The sequence below is a fragment of the Anguilla anguilla genome, chromosome 5, assembly GCF_013347855.1.
Source record: "Anguilla anguilla isolate fAngAng1 chromosome 5, fAngAng1.pri, whole genome shotgun sequence".
In the NCBI taxonomy this organism is placed as follows: Eukaryota; Metazoa; Chordata; class Actinopteri; order Anguilliformes; family Anguillidae; genus Anguilla; species Anguilla anguilla.
Window position 1 is genome coordinate 21,102,142 of NC_049205.1, and position 18,816 is coordinate 21,120,957.

The window sequence follows — 18,816 nt, forward strand, 5'->3', positions numbered from 1 at the left end:
TCTCTCTGCCAAGCTCTTAACCAAACCGTACATGACCTCCATTTTACACCTGTACCATACATCTCTGCTGTAGCCCCACCTATACTGTACATCACCACAGTGCTTGTAACCATGCTTGTACACCTGTTCTGTACGTCATAGCAGTAACCATACCTGTATACCTGCTTGGTACATCATCACAGTAGCCACACCTGCTTTGTACATTGCTGCAGAAAACACGTTCCATCCGTCACTGACATAACCATATTTATTCTGTACTGTACTTGACCACCACCCCTGTACCTTAATATTCCTGTGTAGTCGTTTTTTAATCTCATTTGTATCACATTCATAATGGGCTTCGTTGTGGAAAAAAAGATGCACAGTTTTGCTTTAACACACAGTCTGCTACCTCCATGTCAACACTGAAGCAGGTTCTATGTGCACAGTAAACAGATTTATTTTATATTTTTATCATATTAACTTTATATTTTAAATTTTAAAGACAAAATAATATGATGGAATCTGCACCTGCTCTGAACAAATACTGAACTGATTCCATAATATTTTATAACCAACACTATATTCCCATAACACAATATTCCAACCGTATTCCTTGTTATTTTTTAGGATAACATAGGTTATGATGAAGATGAAGACGAAGATGAGAAGGTAATTATCCTTTTGTTATTTATCTGAATAAATAAATGTATCTGTTTTACAGTAAAAGAAAAATACATTCAGTAGTGGAATTGCATTACGTCCAGTAGGGATGACATTATAATTCTCACTTAGACTTGAACACTTGCAAAGATTACTAAGAGAATCCAAAAATATATTTGGTGGTCTATTTCTGTAGTGTTGCAGATCAGCAGGTAAGGTGCTGGAGCAGCAAAGGTGCTGGCTGAAATCCTGTTTTGACAAATGTGAAGTTCCAACAGAGATCTAATTGACACTTTGAGACTTTGGCTGTTCCTGCAGACTAACACAAATCACACAATCAGCTGATCACTTACATCAGCATGCATTGCTAGAAAAATATTTTAAGTTCAAATTTAAGACAACACTTACTTGACTGCTGTAGCTGTGTCAGACACCAAGGGGATTTGTGGCCATCCTGATCTTGTTCTAGATGAAAGGCAGCTCGTAGCCCCAGATTGTTGTGTTTTAACTAATCTACCTTATCAAAGTGTTTTTATCAAACATTTCTTTTAATATTTTTACATGAGATATCTCATTCAGAGTGTTGGCATTTCTTCCTTCAGTTAATAAAATTCTATTGCATTTCGGGATAGGGGGAAACAGTGGGAGGACTTCTATACCTCTGAGCAATGACCTTTTCGTGAAGGCCCAAGCAGGGCTGGGCACAAGGCTTATATCTATAATCCAGTCAGTATATTCAGATCCAAGACCCCCTCTATGCTACTGGAGGCTCTTGGCTAAAATTTTTTGAGGCCTCCTTTGCGTTATTTTGAGATTGCCAGGGGGGGTGTGGTTGGCGAGGTAGGTGATTGCCTATGTCTCCTATTCGCCTATGACGCAATCACCGCGAGTAACTTTCCCCCGCAACGACAATCTCAGGGTTCACAAAATGGGTCCCGCCTTCGGTATCGCGTCTGTCACAAGCCGCTAATTCATGTGCGTCATGATATATGTGCCTGTGCGGTCGAGCGTACGCCTTCAGCGGCACCGCGCCCGTAACCGCAATACGTGCTGAAGAGGGGGGGAGAGAGAAGTGGAGCAGAGTCTGCTGAACTTCAATGATATGGTAATTATTCCTCCCCGTCGGCTCGGCGAATGAAGACGTAGCCACACGGGGAGATGAGGCGTGCAGTTTTTTCGTCGCCAGCCCTATCCATAGGCTCGCCTCAGCTGATTGATTTGCCTGAATATTTCTCATTTATTTAACGTAAAACTACATTGTTTTTTTTTTCACCTTCTTACACCCTCGGCCCTTATAAGTGTGCAGAACCACCTGACGAGTGTCCTTTTTATTGTTCGCAATGGCCCGTCTATGGTTTGGCTATTCTGCAGTATACTCTTCAGTGACTTTGTAGGACTACTGTGTTCCTTCTGTAAAGCACCTTGTGTAACTGACGTGTGCTATATTGGTGCCATATTGATAATAGAGATATATCAAAACCTGAATACCATGTTTGAAAATGCACAGATAATGCATTGTATGTTTACCAATGATACTCAGAAAACATTCAGGCAAGATTAGCAGGGAAATGAGCATTATACGGAAAATGAAACCTTCGTAATCTCAACATGTGTTGATTCATTTATTAAATAACCGTGCAAGATATACAGATAGACCCCTCTCCCCTGACAGTCGTCGGTGTCCCAAAATGGATCATTTTGATAATATGTTGGGCACATAGTGTTGTTTGTACACACCCCTAGGAATAAGATATTATTATTATTATTATTATTATTATTATTGTTTGAAGGTGTGGTGTAAGGTTTCTTGAATGCGTTTCTCACAACATCTCCTGCCTGCTGTTTGTGTCAGCACCACCTGTGAGGTAGTCAGATTCCTTTAGTCCCCCCCAGTGAAATGCACGCTTTCTGTCAATTACCTCCTTTCCAGTTCCTCATGCTTTTTAAAGCTCCCAGCTTTATTTTGAAGTGCTTAATTGAAACGCAGTGTGTGTTTGGGTGACTGTTAAATTACACACTGTGAAAGCTTATCACACTGTAAAGCTTTTTAGATTTTGTAGCTTTGTGGTAAAAAGAATGAGTATGTCTTAAATTTGACAACTACATGGATTTTTTTTATAATTTTATAAAAGATTTAAGACAGGTTTCCTAATAGATTTATGGTTATCATTTCCTGTACGTTTGTGAACAGAACTGGCACGGCACCAGCCATGTAAAATGTATTATATGTGTGTATTGTATGCAAAGAAAAGACAAAAAGAAAAGGGAGAGACGTAATAAAGAACAGATCCACCCTCTAAGAATCATAATCCCTCCACAGAGAGAAATTTGCTTACAAATGATGTGCTGTCAAAGTGAGTTCCCTTTGGCCCGAGCTATCAGACTGTGGCTGACAGTGTTTAATTGGCAGTAAAGAATATGGTGAGTTAGGAATCCTCTCATTTGTGTAGAGAGTGACATCAAGAGATGAAGCGGCTCTGACTCCCCCACCAAACACTCACCCCCCCCCCCCCCAGTCTGGCATGGGCCCCTTTCCCAGCAATGCTGCTGATCTTGGACAGGTTGTGGAATTCCAGGGGGGAGTACTGAAGACATGCGCGCGCGCACACACACACACACACACACACACCACCACGCTACACCATACCACACCACATATACACATGCACATACACACTATAGCTCACACTCTCATACGGTGTGTACCCCACATGGATATCCATGCCATATATACATTTCGATGCAAACGTATTGGGACAGTTGTCAAATTGGTTGTTTTTTCTCTGTACTAATCAATCTGTATTTCAAATTGATGCCTATGAGGCAAAATTCACAATGTCTGCATTTTTTAAATGTTTTTTTTTTTTTTTAAAAACAGACACTCAACTATACTACAACAGTGCCTTTCAATGAGTCATGCTCCCCTATTGCAAGTCAGCTTAAGTACTGGGACAGATGACCATCAGATGTTTCAAATTTCTCACGTTTACAATGTTACTCTATTTATAAATGGAAAACCATGAGTATCCTTTTGAAGCATTTGTAAGCTAAAAAGATAAAGTCAAGAAAACTGCAGATGAGGGCAAGAGAACTGAGTATGACAGCCAATTACTCATGCAGACTCATTGTGAGGATGAAAGACAAGAAAAATCAATGAGAACTAGCGCAGAATGTTTTTTTTATTCCAAAGTTTTTTAGGAATGTCCTGAAGATGAAGCTAACTACTTGAGGATTTAGGAATCACCAGCAATCAGGCCGTCCACGGACAAAATGAGAAAGTGATGACAGGATGATTATAAGATGTGAAAAAAATCCTAAACTGTCTGCATGAGTAACTGCTGATGATCTTCATACATCGGGAGTGAAAGTATCATTGTGTGCAGAAGACTGAGGGAGGCAAATTGCAGAGGCTACACTTCCAGATCTAAACCTCTCATCTGCACCCAGAACAGAAAGACAAGACTGGAATTATTTTTTAAAAATACAAAGATGAACTTGATGAGTCGGACGAAGATAGACCTTTACCAGAGGGATGGATGAAAGTGTGGAGAAAGAGAGGGGCTGCTCTGAACCCTCGGCATGCGATTTTATCTGTCAAGCATGGTGGAGACAGTATCATGGCTTGGACTTGTATGGCTGCATCTGGAACCAGTTCAATGGTCTTTATTGATGATATAACAAGCGATGGCAGCTGAAGTGTACAGAGACATATTGTCCACCAATAGTTTGAGAAATGCCACCAAACTCATTGGACGGAAGTGCATCATATAATAAGACACTGAGACAAAACAATCAGCAAACATAATTAATGAAAAAGGAAGAAAAGGTCCAAGTGTTTCAGGTAGCCTAGTTAGTAACCGTATTTAAACCCCATTGAACATGCTTTTCACTTGCTCATGAAGAAACTGATATTCTCTTGTGGATTATCTACATTCAAGTTGAGCTGTAATGGTTTTTCGTGCCACAATACAATGCACATGAGTATGTTCAGGCTCAACAAATACCAGTGGGTCCCGAAAGCCCTCCACTATGCTTTGGGAACATGTCTTTCATTCTTGCTTATTTGCTGCGGTCCCTTGGCTGTGAATGTTTGGTTCTTAGGTGGGTTCACATTTAGATGTCGACATGGTATATGGATTTGGCGGCACTGCACTGAACAGTGTTTTCCTTGAGCTTTTCATTTCACATGGCACTTTTTTGCGTGCTGGCCGTTTTCAACTGACAGTCCAGTGGACGACAGAAAGCCATACCAGCCCTGTCTATTACCCGTATACATCAGTAGCTTAGGTAACATTTTGATCTTTTATTTTGAACAGTTTGAAAATAAAAAAATTGATTTAAAAAAACGAACTTTTTTCTATAATTTAATTTAACATTCGACATATGTGCTCGCGACTGACAATTAACAAAACACAAATTGTTCACATTCCTAATCTGCAAGACCTTTTTTAAACAAATTCTAATGACTCTTTTAGGTACTTTTTAGGAAATTAGAACCTGACCACCCTGTTTTTGTGGCTACGTAGTGGTTTTCATCTTGCAGTGTAACCCCTAGTTCTGTTGATGAAGTCTTCTACGAACAGTACGAACCAACACATCCACTCCTGCCTCCTGGAGATTGTTTCTGATCTGTCAGACAGGCGTTTGGGTTTTTTTTTCTTTATTATGATCAGAATTATTTGGTCATCAACTGTAGAGGTCTTCCTTAGTCTACCAGATTCTTTGTGATTACTGAACTCACCAGTGCTCTCTTTCTTCTTAATGATGCTCCGCACAGTTGATTGTGGTAAGCCTAATGTTTGGTGTATGACTGACTGTTTTTTTTCTTCTTACTTTTTGCTTCATAATGATTTCCTTGCCTTTCATTGGCTCAACCTTGGTCCTCATGTTGACAAACACCAATAACAGACACCAAAGACTAGATACTGAAAGCTCTCTTATACCTACAGTAAGGAAGCAATTGAACACACCTGACTACCTGAAACACCTGCCAAGCAATTTTTTCCCAAACACCCTGAACTGTACCCTGAACTAGGGTGGAATGTACAAAAAGTGTAGTCAATTGTGCATGGTGAAATCAAAATGTATAAAAATAAAACCTAAAATTCTAAATTTTATAAAACTGTGGAGTATAGAGCCAAATCAAGAAAAAATATGTTGTTGTCCGAAACGTTATGGAGATCACTATATGTTAAACAAAAGTTATGAAATAAGTGTAGATGTGAAATTTTCCTCATAGTCATTATTTGATCTGAGATACGAATATGATTAGTACAGAGAAAAAACAACCAATTTTGCCCAACTGGCCCAATGCATTTGCATTTAACTGTGTATTTACGCACAGTGGTGCCTGTGCATTTCTAGCTCCTGTGAAATAAAGCAGCATATTAACTGTGTGTTCTGTATTACTGCAGGTAACCAGATTTGATGTGATTTGCTCTAATGAAAGAGATGCAAAATGAGTCTTTACACTGCATTTGGCGATGTAGATCTGCTCCTTAAAATCCCCCACAAAACACTGTTTTCTACCTTTGTACCACAGATCAAACCTGTTTGCTGTAATGCTGTCTTTAAAGGGGATGCATCCCGCAATCTGTCTGAAACAGGAAGGTGATCTGACGCACATTTCCTAATCACAAGACATTCGCGATTTTTGTTGTCTGTTTCCAGTAAAAACCGTCCCTTTAACTTCTGAGGGACCTGTTTTGTAGTTTTTTATTTTTTCTGGAGGGGGGTGTGTGGAGTGCTCAGGAAAAGGAGCACACAGAGACTAAGATCATCAAATGACTTTATCGTCAGGTTGTTTTTTCCCCGGCGAGCCTTAGCAGAAGATGGAGTGCTTCAAAGGTGTTTTAAGGGACATAAATGGAAATAATCCTGAAAGCTCATTGATGCGGGGACAGAAGCCTGCCTGGGCCTGCATTCTTTTGGTCTTTATTAACATGAAAGCACTGTGATGTTGTGTTTCATGTAGCCTGGATCGCAATCTCAGACGCAAATTCTCCGTGTTCGTAGTGGTGTGTGTATGTGTGTGTATGTGTTTCCCCAAGTACAGACACGCATTTCCACACAGACACACACACACACACACACACACACACACACCTCTTCTAGTGTGGGCCTTGAATAAGTTTAAATAGTCAGTGTCTTCTTTTCATTTGGCATGCTTCCCTCTCTCCTTCCCCAGATTTTTCGGATGTTCGCGCTAGTGAGCGAGCGAACGCCCTCCAGTTCTGCCTGCGGTTCAAGCTGTCCCGGTAGATAAGAAACAGAGGACGAGCCGGCTGACAGCTTTATCCCTAAGATCACCCTAAACTAAGAGCTCTATTCAATCTAAACCACTGTAACACTTTGGCCATAAGTCTGTGTAAAATTCAGAGGTCAAAAGCTTTTTAGTAATGTCTGGAACATGAGCCTGGAGCTCTGTGCAAGAGGACTCTGATGTGGCTGCGGTCAGTTCCGTGTGAATTGCCATGCCTGCTGTTTATTTGCTATCTTGAAAGAACAGAACAGTACTAAACTGTACAAATCTGTTTCCAGGGAGACCAAAAAGCTCATTCTTTTCTCTTGTGTTTTTAGAGTTTGTCATAGCTAGGTCTCAAACAAATGGACAGACCCTGTTCCGGTTTCTTTTCTGCTGTGTTTGTCAGTCTCGCCCATGTTAGATGGCAAAATTGCATTCGTTTTTTCCCCCTCCAGTGAGACAGGAGATGATTGCTTGTCTTGGTGGGTAGGTCTCAGATGGCTGGACAAAGCCTTGGTGTTCTCCCCACAGCCTGACAACATATTTCCCATCCTTCTATGCTGTCCAGTGCATGTGTTTGCCATGGTGATAGTGGTCTGATGCCATCTTGGCTCTTGGCCTTCACTGCTGAAGGTCTCTCTAACTTTGCATTGCTGAATGTGCTTGGTTTTGACTGACTGTTGTCGGTTTCTCTCTCATGACTTCCTCATAAAATTTAGACCACAGTTTGATTTTGAGCTTCCCTGAAATTCAGACCTCACAGCCTGTATGTGCCTAAGAGTGTAAGAGCCTGAGAAATTGAGATTTGTCGAATTAGACTGATGGAAATTTGTGACTGATATTTTTAACATGAAATGAATAATCTCTCTGTTCTGCCTTTATCAATTTAGATGTCTACAGTGAAGTTGGGTTTAAAGTGACCATTTAGAAGGAATTTAATTATGTATAGTCCTGTTATATTTCTGTGATATTGGTTTATTTCTGTAAAGCACTTCATAAATAATCAAAGTTTAAGTGCCATATCTGTTTCTCTTTTTAAATCAGCGTGAGTAACTAAGGCCGTGATCTGACTGTTTGTCCCATAACAGAATCTTTGAACAGTTAATATACACTTGTGAAGGAGACACAAGGTGTAGTTCACATCGTGGCAGTTTATCTCTTCCTGTGGCGCGCATGCGTGCATGTGTGCCATGCTTGGGTTCCTTAATTAATTGAAAATACAGTCCATTAATTGAAAAATCCCCATAGAACAGGCGTGTGTGCAGGATATGGTGTGTGTTTTTGTGTTTGGTTTAGGGTTTACTTGAGGTTACCATGCTGCCCATCATTTCACTGGCCCCGCCCTCTTCCTGGGGGCTCCCAGGGGCCAGGTGATGGGGCCCAGATAACAGGCTCTGTCTGGCTGCTGTCATGCCGTGCTGTCTGGGTCACTTTCAGACCCAAACATACACACGTCCTCGAGCCCCTAATGACAAAGACCATCAGACCAGTTTTCCTCCCTATCCCTCTATCATCATTCCTCTCTTCATTTCCTCCTTTTGATGTGAAGATTCTCAGGCCTCTTTAGAGGGAATTACAGGCCGATATCTCCATCTTTGCTCCTCTCTGGAGAGCATCACCGGGTCTCTCCATCACTGTTTACTGTACTCCCCGAGTGATCACATCTCTCTGGGCTTTGGGCTTCAGAACCAGCATTTTCCCAGGCTGAAGGCACCATTTATCATGTAAAAAAATGAAAATGGGGGAAAAGTATGAGTGCCTGGTCTAGTCTGTGTAAGAAACAGCTGCTCACTTTAGTGTAATTTATCTGTATATGACACACAAAGACTAAATAATAGTTGTCACCCTAATGCTCAATCCTTTCACCATCCAGCTCTGGCGAGATAACAGGATTACATGAAAGGGATGCACATAATAATGATAAATAATCGCAGGGTATTGCATTTATGTGTATATGGTACCTTACATCTTAGGATCTCCGTATAGTATATGACGAAAGGGAGGAGGTGGTGAGATGACCTATATGCAGCTGCCACCTATGACAGCACCGTCTGTTGGGGGTGGGGGGGGGAGTGAGAAGCTAACTTGTTATAATTCGGAATTGCATCCCTTTCTCCCATTCCTCAGTGTAATCACATTACCTCATCGCCAAATCACCAGGCCTCTTGATGAGGCTGAACGTTGCTACGTAGCTCTTCCTAATGACATCACAGTTCCTGCCAGGCTTTGATGGTACAACTTTTACTGAATGGTGGGACTTGTTTCATGTAGGGTATGTGAAGGGAGAACACGTTGAGGTCTGTGCGATGCACTGGCAGCCTCAGCCTGTCCCTGATACCAACGCTACGTGCTCAGTACATGCCTGCGGGTTCTTTGGATCGTTCCCGAATTGCCTGCACTTGAGAGTGCACCTGTGGCACTCGGTCTGGGGTGGTCCTGCCTGGATGTCGGTTTTTTGTCCTTGGTCCCTGGGTCCCGTCTGCTCTGTTTCCCCGTGTGTGTTAAAATACCTTTGCCTGTGGCTGAACCCTGGAGTTGCAGTGTGGGTGACTGGCACGTGTATCTGAGCTCACAGCTGGTGGGGGCAGGTATCTACCTGTTCTTCATCTCTCTGGGATGTGGGCACGGAACGGGCTCTCAGTTTCGAGATTGCTTCGTTTCGTGAGCAAGACCCAACTTGCCGTGTTGAGACTTCCCGATTAGTATCCTGTCATGTTATATTGGCTCTGAACACCATTTTACCAGGATCCCACAGAATCTGATTGCCAATGACAATATTTATACCTACATCTCAGTATAGTGTTGTTGTTGATCGTATTATTCTTGTTTTTCCGTTGTTTTTTCCCATCCAGTTAATGCTTCATATCTGCCTTATTGTTAAAACCTGACCATATGTGGAATCTTATCCGTCTCTCCTGTTGCCTTTTTTTAGTAGGTAAATGTGTGAGATAAAATAACCGGCTTTGGCCAGTTTTCGGCGCTGGAGCCCTGAGACAGCCAGAGAGATGTGAGCTGGTTACAGGCCTGAGGGAGGACAAGCTGGTTCTGATCACAGCTCTCCTCTGGCCTGGCTGTCTTCCTCACCGCCACTTTCTTTATTTCCCAGGAGTCTGAGAAAAAAGGGCTGATGGAAAAGATCCACATGGTCCAAGAAATTGTCATCACCGTTCAGAACATTCTGGAAGAAATTGCATGCTTTGGGGAAAGAGTTAAGAAGTGAGTTGATTATTTGTTTATTATATCTTCTTTCATCTTTATTTAACTTGTCATTTTTCAATTTGTCATCCACATTTGATCAAGTCGCATGACATGAAGTATCCATGCTAAATGAATTGGGTATTTTGGGGACATGTTGGTGACCTGCTTCTGTGTTTATGAAACTGCATGCTTCAGATGTTTAAATTGTTATTTCACTGATTTGTTAAAGTGTTTACAATAAATTGTGTTGCTCCTTATCTGGTAGGCTGTGATTTAGTTTTAATCAGGTGTCCATTTATTAATGTTTCCACAGCACATTTAACTGGTCAGTGCCCTTCCTGTCCACCCTCGCCTGCTTGATTTTCACTGTGGCCACAGTATTGAGTTACTTCATCCCACTACGCTACATTGTCCTAATATGGGGTAAGTATAGCCAGCCCGTTAGCTCTGTGCTATATTATCTTTATATGGGGTACTGTAAGTGTAGCCAGCCTGTTCGCTCTGTGATATGAGGTAAGAGTAGCCAGTCTGAACTTAGCTTGGTGCTACATTGTTTTAATATGGTGTAGCAGTAGCCAGTGTGAACTTAACTCTGTGCTACACTGGTTTATTATGGAGAACGAGTAGCCAGTCTGAATTTAGCCCTGTGCTACATTGTTTTAATATTGGGTAAGTTTAGCCAGTCTGAACTTAGCTCTGTGCTACACTGTTTGAATATGGGGTAAGTGTAGCCAGTCTGAACTTAGCTCTGTGCTACACTGTTTTTATATGGGTAAGAGTAGCCAGTCTGAACGTAGCTCTGTGCTACACTGTTTTAATTTGGGGGTAAGAATAGCCAGCCCGTGTGTGCTGTGAGCCTCTCTCTGTTGCTCACTTGCTGCTTGATTTGCACCCCGCCATCGCTGCGGTTCTGACACTTTAGCGAAGAGGCTTGCCAGAGCCATGCTACTCCCACAGCTTCCTGTGGACAGATTGCAGGGGGCGGAGGAGGGATTAAAAGACTCTCAGAAGTGCCCTGCGGCCTCCCGCCCGTTACGCTCCGCACATCGATCGTACAGCGTGCGTCCTCTTTGTTTAATCGTGCTTCCGGTGCTCACCTTTCCCCGCTTTCCCCAGCCTATCCGGAGCGGAGAGAGATGCGCCCTTCCTTGGCCCACTTCTGCCTTTCGCACATTTCTGCACGGAACGGCGTTATCGTTTCCGGCACCTGCTGCAGGACAGCAAATCTTGGCCCGGCTTTATTTCCTGTTTTACACATTTTTTTTTTTTTTTTGCGCACTCGTTTATTTTTCCCACTTAAGTCCCTGTGGTGTTTGTGCGATCTGTTAACAAACATCTGATCAAAGCCAGGGGAAATGCCGTCTCAGAGCTTTTGCTCAGACTTCGCGCAACACATGCAAAGCCGTCAGCAAATTGTCACCATGAGGAAGGAAATTTTATATGTACATTATATTTAGGCACTTGTGATGCTCTTATACGGTGACTGCTTAGCTTAATTCGTTTTTTACATGCATTCATGCAGCTCATTGTAACTGGCCTCATACCAATGCAAACGCACGGGCTCGCCCACACACAAACTCTCGCGCATGAACTCACACTGACACGCTCATGCGTGCAGAGTGTGTGTGTTTTGTATGTATTGTTGTATGTACTGTCAGACTTTAATTAATAGCCAAGGTGTTTCATTGCTTATAATGCAGGTAAGCCACTGCATTTGTTGGAGACCAGCTGTTCTAGGAGGCTGGCATCAATAGGTGTTTCTCACTTATGCAGATAGACTACACCTCATTCTAAAACTTAACTACTAGTATTAAAACTTTCACATTTTTGCAAGAATCATTAAATTAGATGATGAATATGATAAAATTCTCTGTTTTTGCTCTTTACATTCGCACACTCTCTAGGGGTCTGAGTGCCTCGCTGTTGTGCTCCACTAAATTTAATATGGAATTATTTCTGTTACAACACCGGTAGCTACAGCACGTTAATTCTGCTGCAGTGGGACTTTGACGAACCGCTTCCCTGTTACCAGGGTGATGTATTTTTGGAGGCTATTAGTGGAGAGCTGTGTTTATTTGCATTTTTGTTTTATTAAAGTGCTCTTTACTGCTCTTGTTAGACTTGGTGTCTAAATGGAAGTTTTACAGCGCACAGTTTCTCCAGGTTTTAAACAAGCTTGTAAGAGTCGGTAGGTACTGGTGTCTGTACTGCCACTGAAATTCTGAAATTAAGGACGGGACCCCAAGCCCCGCCTTAGGCTGTGTGGATTATGCAGAGCATCACTCCCCTGCTTTACATTACAAAGGCAGCGAGTCAGTCATCTCAGGGGGTCAAGGAGGGGTCAGGCTGGGATTGGGGGGGGGTGGTTCTTACCTGCTCCTCCTCCCGTCTTGCACCTGCATTATGAGAACTGGGTGCTGCTGGAACACCACAGAGGCAGGTGTCCCCAGACAAATAAAAATTGTGGCTGTGGCTATGGGGCGGGGCAAGGCAGGGTGGGCGCAGTGGGGCCAGGTAGTGTGGGATTTTCATTTGCATTCATCTGGGCCTAAGGTTCATATGCATCTGAGAGAAAGAGATAGAGAGAATGACATGGTGTGAGAGGAATTAGATATTGGGGGGAAATGGAGAGAAGCTAGAGAAGCTGAAGAATGGGTGGGAATGGGGAGCATCGATTCTAGACAGCGTTGTGGGGCGTCAGGGTAGGGGTCATCAGGAAGTTTCCGCTTCTTGCCCTGGGCATGGAGGGGGCTCCACACGCCTCTGTATGTAAATGGTCTGTAGCACACACACAGCTGTCTTTAGAGGTGGGGAGTGTCGAAAACATGCTCACATGGTCTTGGGTTGACTTCCACTGAACACAAATATGTTCTAATTTCTCACAGGCATCAACAAGTTTACCAAGAAGCTGCGCAATCCGTACGCCATCGACAACAACGAGGTTATGGACTTCCTCGGGAGGGTTCCCTCCGATGTCCAGAAGGTAACAGAAGGTTCTGGAAGTTGTAAAATGGGGTGTGGAGGGGGTTTCCTTCTGCCTGAGCAATATTTGATGTGAACTCTCTGTTTTCCCTCCTTGCTCTGTTCCCTTTTGAAGGCCCGTCTCCGCGGTTACCAGTATTGACTATGTCTCCTAGGTGAACATGCCACCCCCTTTGTGCCCTGATCTGTCCCAAACCGCATTGTCTCTCTGTGATAAATTTTTACATAAAGACCGCACATCAGAGATCCCAGATTAGCCGCAAGGTGGGGCCCCATGGAAGCCTTGGCCGTCCCAGACTTATCTCTGGGGTTTGAACTTGGGCCCCAAAAGGCGGGGCGCCATCAGGTTCGATCGGAGGAAGTGGATTAAGGAAGTTGAGAGGTTGGGGACAGTGGGACAGATTTGTCAGTTTTGACCCCACAAAGCGCAGTCCTGGATCAAAACTGAGCGATGTGTCTGTTCCAGTAGCACCACATGCCCCCAGGGTGTATTTCACAAAGCAGGATTACTGAGTTAGCTGAAGAACTGCGCTGAGTAAAACCTGGAACAGTTCTTTTTACTTCAGTCCATGTTCCAGATTTTGGACGGTCCCGGGTTTCACTTAGTGCAGTTATCCAGCGAACTCAGCAATCCCGCTTTGTGAAACCGGGCCCTGGTGAGCCCAAGAAGTGATTTGGTTCTTAGAACAGCTTGTTTTGGCCTTCTCTCGCTTGCTCTCTCTCTCTCTCTCTCTCTCTCTCTCTCTCTCTCTCTCTCTCTCTCTATCTTTCTGTCTCTTTTTATGTCTCTGTGTCTTTATCTCTTTTTGGCGGAAGAATTTGGGCTGTGTCGCAGCCGTATGTGACAGGGCCAGCCCACCCCCGAGCTGCTTGCCAAATCAAAGAAGGGCTTCCTGCAGCAGCGCCATGGTTGGGTTCAGTTTCAGTATGGGAATTTTTCAAATCATGAACTGAGCTTCAGCTCATGTTGCAGAATTGGCTAAATTGAAATAGAAATGGCCCCAACCCTGGTGCTTGGTGGCATTGTATGAACCAGTAATGCAGTCTTCCATTTACCTTTGTGCTTCATGTGCTCTTCCTGTGGGCCTCAATAATGAGGAAAAGCAAAGGCCAATACACATGTAACTGAGTCCAGTTGGGCTGTCACAGGGGCTTGGTAATTATAGTCACTCCTCAAATTAAGCTTCTGGGCTTCTCTGCTCAACAGTGAGCAGCATCTGCCTGTTCAGGAGGTTCTTCAGGTGCAGCTGCCTTTTGTCTTGAGTCTTAATCAGGCCCAGATAATTTGAGTAGAATTTCCATGTTAACACCACATAATGATGTAATTGTAGTGTTCGAAATTGAAACAGGAAAATGGGACACGATTCCCCTGGGAGAAATCATCCAGAGTAGGCTTTTTCTAAAACATGTAAAAATAAAAAGTTTTCCTCAAAGTAAAGTTGACCATCTCATGCCAGAATCTGTGAATGGGGTCTGAATCTGTCCATTCTAACACCGGTTTGTTTTTGTTTTAATTCATTTTTTGTCTTTTATGGTAAATTATATAAGGGCTGCACACCAAATTTATGCGGGTACAAAAAGTTTGGAGGGTCATTTCATTTCAAGTTTCACTAGACTTCTATTTTTCCATTTTCCTACGGGTATTTGGAAGAAACTGGAGAAAAATGTGTGGCCTTTTGTCCTCCCAGGTGTTTTGTTCCTGAATCTGTGAAGGAAATGACAACCCAGTAAAACATTACTTACATGAGATGGGTGCGAAAGTCTTTTGGTCAAAGTTGCGGGTCTGTTTTTTACTGCAAGTGAACCCCAGGTGGAATAGAAGGAAGACAGGACTGAAGGCTGCCAAGTCCAGACACAAGAGTATTTCTCTAGTCACTGGTGGTCTACGGCAGCTTTGATTCGGTTTTTGGAAGAAAAGAAAGGAACGTTTTACTTGGAAGAGCACAACTTCTCACTGAATGATTGTACATTTTGAAAAGCTGCTTCTCTCAGGCAGCGGAAAATCTGCTTTTAATATGGTGAGTTTGGAGGAGTCGGGGAGGGTCGTGTGGCTGGTGAAATCCTCGCTCGCTCTGATTAATCCCCTCTGTTCTTGTGCTTATAGAGTGATTCATTACCTGAGAGCCCTCCCCCAGGTCTCCCCCCCCCCACTCCAGGGAGCCGTTTCTGTATGCTCCACTGAGCTCGGATTACCTGTCTCTGACTGCGCTCATGTTTGTTTTCACAGGTGCAGTACGGCGAACTGAGGGTGGCCAGCGGCCAGACGCCACTCAGGAGGAAGCCTCGCGCTCCATAGGTGGGGTCGGGTGGGGGGGGGGGGGGGGGGGGGCGGGAGTATCTGCTGACCGTCTGTATCCCCTGAATGCTGCATTTTGCACCCGTTATACTCATGTGAGACTGTCACCTCGATGATGCTGGCCGGTGGTGAAGGAGGAGGAGGCATTTTGGAACAGCAAGCCCACCCGCCACGCCGAAGACCTATCAGTCATAAAAATGAACGCACAAACAGGAGGCTGCACATTTCGGGCCTTATAAGTAGTTTAGGAGCCAGAGGGCCAGGCGAACTGCTGACCGTTCTACCCCTCTCATAAGCGCCACTGTAGATGCCCATACCTTCCACGTGAGCTGACCCGACCCATCATTTATAAATGAGAAGCCACATATTGGAGGCAACCAAAATGGGGCCCTGCGGAACCGACAGCAATGCTGTCAAAGCAAAGCCTGTAGTTTACAGCAGTAACCACTCACACTGCTTCCCTCTGGTAGTTTTATTGGTTTTATGAAATACTGATTGCTTTGACATAATGGAATGAATGTCTTATTTTTTTCTGCCAAACAGAAAAAGAAATAACTGCCACGACACAAGTTTATGTATAATTTATTGAAGAGTTTAGAAACTGTCCTTTCTATTGAGTAGCTACAGTATGTTAGCATACTTGATTAAACTGCTATTTCACTGTGTTTAGTGGGAGTTTTCTTATTTAGTTTATCTATTTATTAAGCCAAAAGCATATCAGTTGGTGGCACAACAAGAAACTGAATCTTGTCCAAAAGTAGCATGGTGGAACTGTCATTGATTTCCATAAAATTTTACTTTAAAGACTCTTGAATATATATCATTTTAATCAAAGTGTACTATTGGTTTTCTGTGGTTTTTTGAATGGGAGGATATTTTATATCAATGTCAAAATGAATACATTTCTTGCACAACTCCGTTTTTATGGAAAGCAGTGGAGGTGCTTAACATCCAAGATTTTACTGATTTCTATTCACAGTTCTATAATTCATGTAACGTTTGTAATTTTCTGGTTTTAAGATGGTGGAGACAGTAAAATAGCAGTAATTTAATGATGATAACTGTAATTATCATCATTATATTATGTTTCCAGTGGTATGATTGTGTTTCCCAACAGTCATTGGATGTTACACTCTTTATCATTTCAGGTCAAACACCATTTAAAGAGACTTGTACACTCATCTTAAGGGTTAAGATTGTTGTGTATTTTCTCTGCTCAACACAAAATAAATGTATTTATTTTTAACTTTGTCCCAGCAGCTTTTGTGATTGTCTGAGTGTTCTGTATAATCAGTCATCAATGATCTCTCAGTTTTATATGCTCCCCCCCCCCCCCCATTTTATTTTTAGTAATTTGGAATTACAAATTGTGCTGCTATATCCATATCATTTACATGCATTTTTGGTATATAAACTAAACTTTGCAATTATGATTACAAGCAGTCAATAGGAGTTGCAGGCAAAATTATTTAATCTATTATTAAAACTATTCTGAATTTATTAAACAGTTATCTCGGTTATATTTTCAGTTTCAATTTGCTACATTGACACGATACATCCATATTGCCAAATCATTCTCTCTCACTCACTCTTTCTTTCCCCTCGCTCTCTCGTTTTTCTCCATCACTCCAGACAGTAAACATATCTGATTACACAACCCCCTGTGCTCCCAACACTGGCAGGTTTCACGTGGATGCTCCATCCTAGAAATGACCCTGGTCGCCACTTCGCCGTGGTAACGGAGTACATCAAAGCTCTGTTTATCTAGATCAGTGGCTGCAGTGGGCTTTGTTGTGTTTCTCACAATAGTAGAGTCCAGATAAGAGCCATTTCGCGGACAGCACTCTCGATTCTTTGCACTTAGCGGCTTTTGAATTTCCATTCAAATATGACTGGGCCTAATGTCTCCATAGCCCAATTCGCACTGCTGTACTGGGTGCAATGCCTGGGCTTCTAATTAAGGGAAATGATGCCTTCAATTGTGGCCTCCCACTCAGTTTTCTTACTTACTCATATTGTATCATAAGCCTTTTGTAACCAATGTTAAGCAATCCTTGATCATTTCAAAAAGTACAGAGTGGGTCCACCTTCCATGCATACATTTTAATTTGTGTGTGTGTGTGTGTGTGTGTGTATACTGGATATATATATATATACACACAGTGAGTGCTATGTTTGAGACACAGACATATATATGTTTTTTATTTGGCTCTGTACTCCACAATTTCAGATCTGTAATAAAACAATTGTGGTTAAAGTGCACATTCTCAGCTTTTACGGACATTTTGGTTTCACCATGTAGAATACTTACCCTGAAATCAGGGGACTATGTATAAAAAGTGTATCATAACGTTTGGGACATATGGCATCACAGGTGTTTCTAATTAGTCAGGTATGTTCAGTGCAGGTATAAGAGAGCTTTCAGTATCTAGTTTTGATTATAGCCTTTTCATTGCTTTTGTAATCTGTTATCGGCCATTATGAGGCTGAGAAGAGAAAAAAAAGAGAGACATAGGCCTAAACTTAGGCTAACCAAAATCAACTGTTTGGAACATTATTAGGAAGACACCACTGGTGAGCTCTGAAATCCTGGTAAGCCTAAGGATGTGTCATTCAGCACTATGAGGACAGGCGGAGCACTTTGGAACTGGGTGTTACAGTAAGATTAGACCAAATTTGCAGCATACACTAGCAGTGAGTTTTATGGCTGAAGGAGCCTGGTGTTGCCAGAATGTCATACCTATGGTGAAATATGGTGGTGTTTCTTTGATGTTATGGGGTAGTTTAGTATCACTGGTTATGGGGCTCAATTTCAGAAAGTCCAAAGACATGGTACAGAACCCTGGTTACTTCCGCTGAGAATCTAATACTTATTTACAAGTGGAACTTTCAGCAAGAATATGATCCCAAGCATACTACAAGATCGACCAAGAAATGACCTCAGAATTTTGTATTGCATTGGCAGTCTCAGTTTACCTGATTGAAAAAAATGATTTGAATGGAAAAAGGCAATCCACAATCAAAGACCAAATGATCGGGAAGATTCTGCATCAAGAAATTGTTAAAGATCCCCCACTATGTTCACCAATCTTATTAAACATTATATAAGACGACTCAGTAGTGTTGTCCTTGAAAAGTGAGGGTGCACAAAGTGCTGAAAACGGGTGTGAATATTGGTGACAATTTGAGAAGTTTTTTTTGTTTGATTCATTGAATAATTGTTAAAGTATATTTTCTACATTTGACAATTAAAATATATATCATTTTTTACATTAAAATATTTTTATCATCAAGGGTGTGAAGAATTTTCGAGGGCACTGTATATATAAAACATGTTTAGTCACCATTAGTGGAAATCATTAATATGTGCCACATTATTACATCACATTCCTCCATTTTGCATAGAGTTAAGATACAAACATCCTGCTTTGTGAGAGTTGAGCCAAGAAGGGGA

General features: G+C 42.4%; 1 protein-coding gene across 2 annotated transcripts in view; it reads left to right on the forward strand.

The window, feature by feature from the left end:
- Positions 1-15,384, forward strand: part of LOC118227815 (multiple C2 and transmembrane domain-containing protein 2-like) — a 75,994-nt gene extending 60,610 nt beyond the window's left edge. For both annotated transcript variants that reach the window (XM_035418748.1, XM_035418749.1), the window contains exons 19-23: positions 610-651; positions 9,993-10,102; positions 10,398-10,507; positions 12,970-13,067; positions 15,294-15,384. In XM_035418748.1, the coding sequence (XP_035274639.1) occupies positions 610-651; positions 9,993-10,102; positions 10,398-10,507; positions 12,970-13,067; positions 15,294-15,362 (429 nt within the window). In that variant the 3' untranslated portion in view covers positions 15,363-15,384. The remainder of the gene's footprint in view (positions 1-609; positions 652-9,992; positions 10,103-10,397; positions 10,508-12,969; positions 13,068-15,293) is intronic.
- The last annotated feature ends 3,432 nt before the right edge of the window (positions 15,385-18,816 follow it).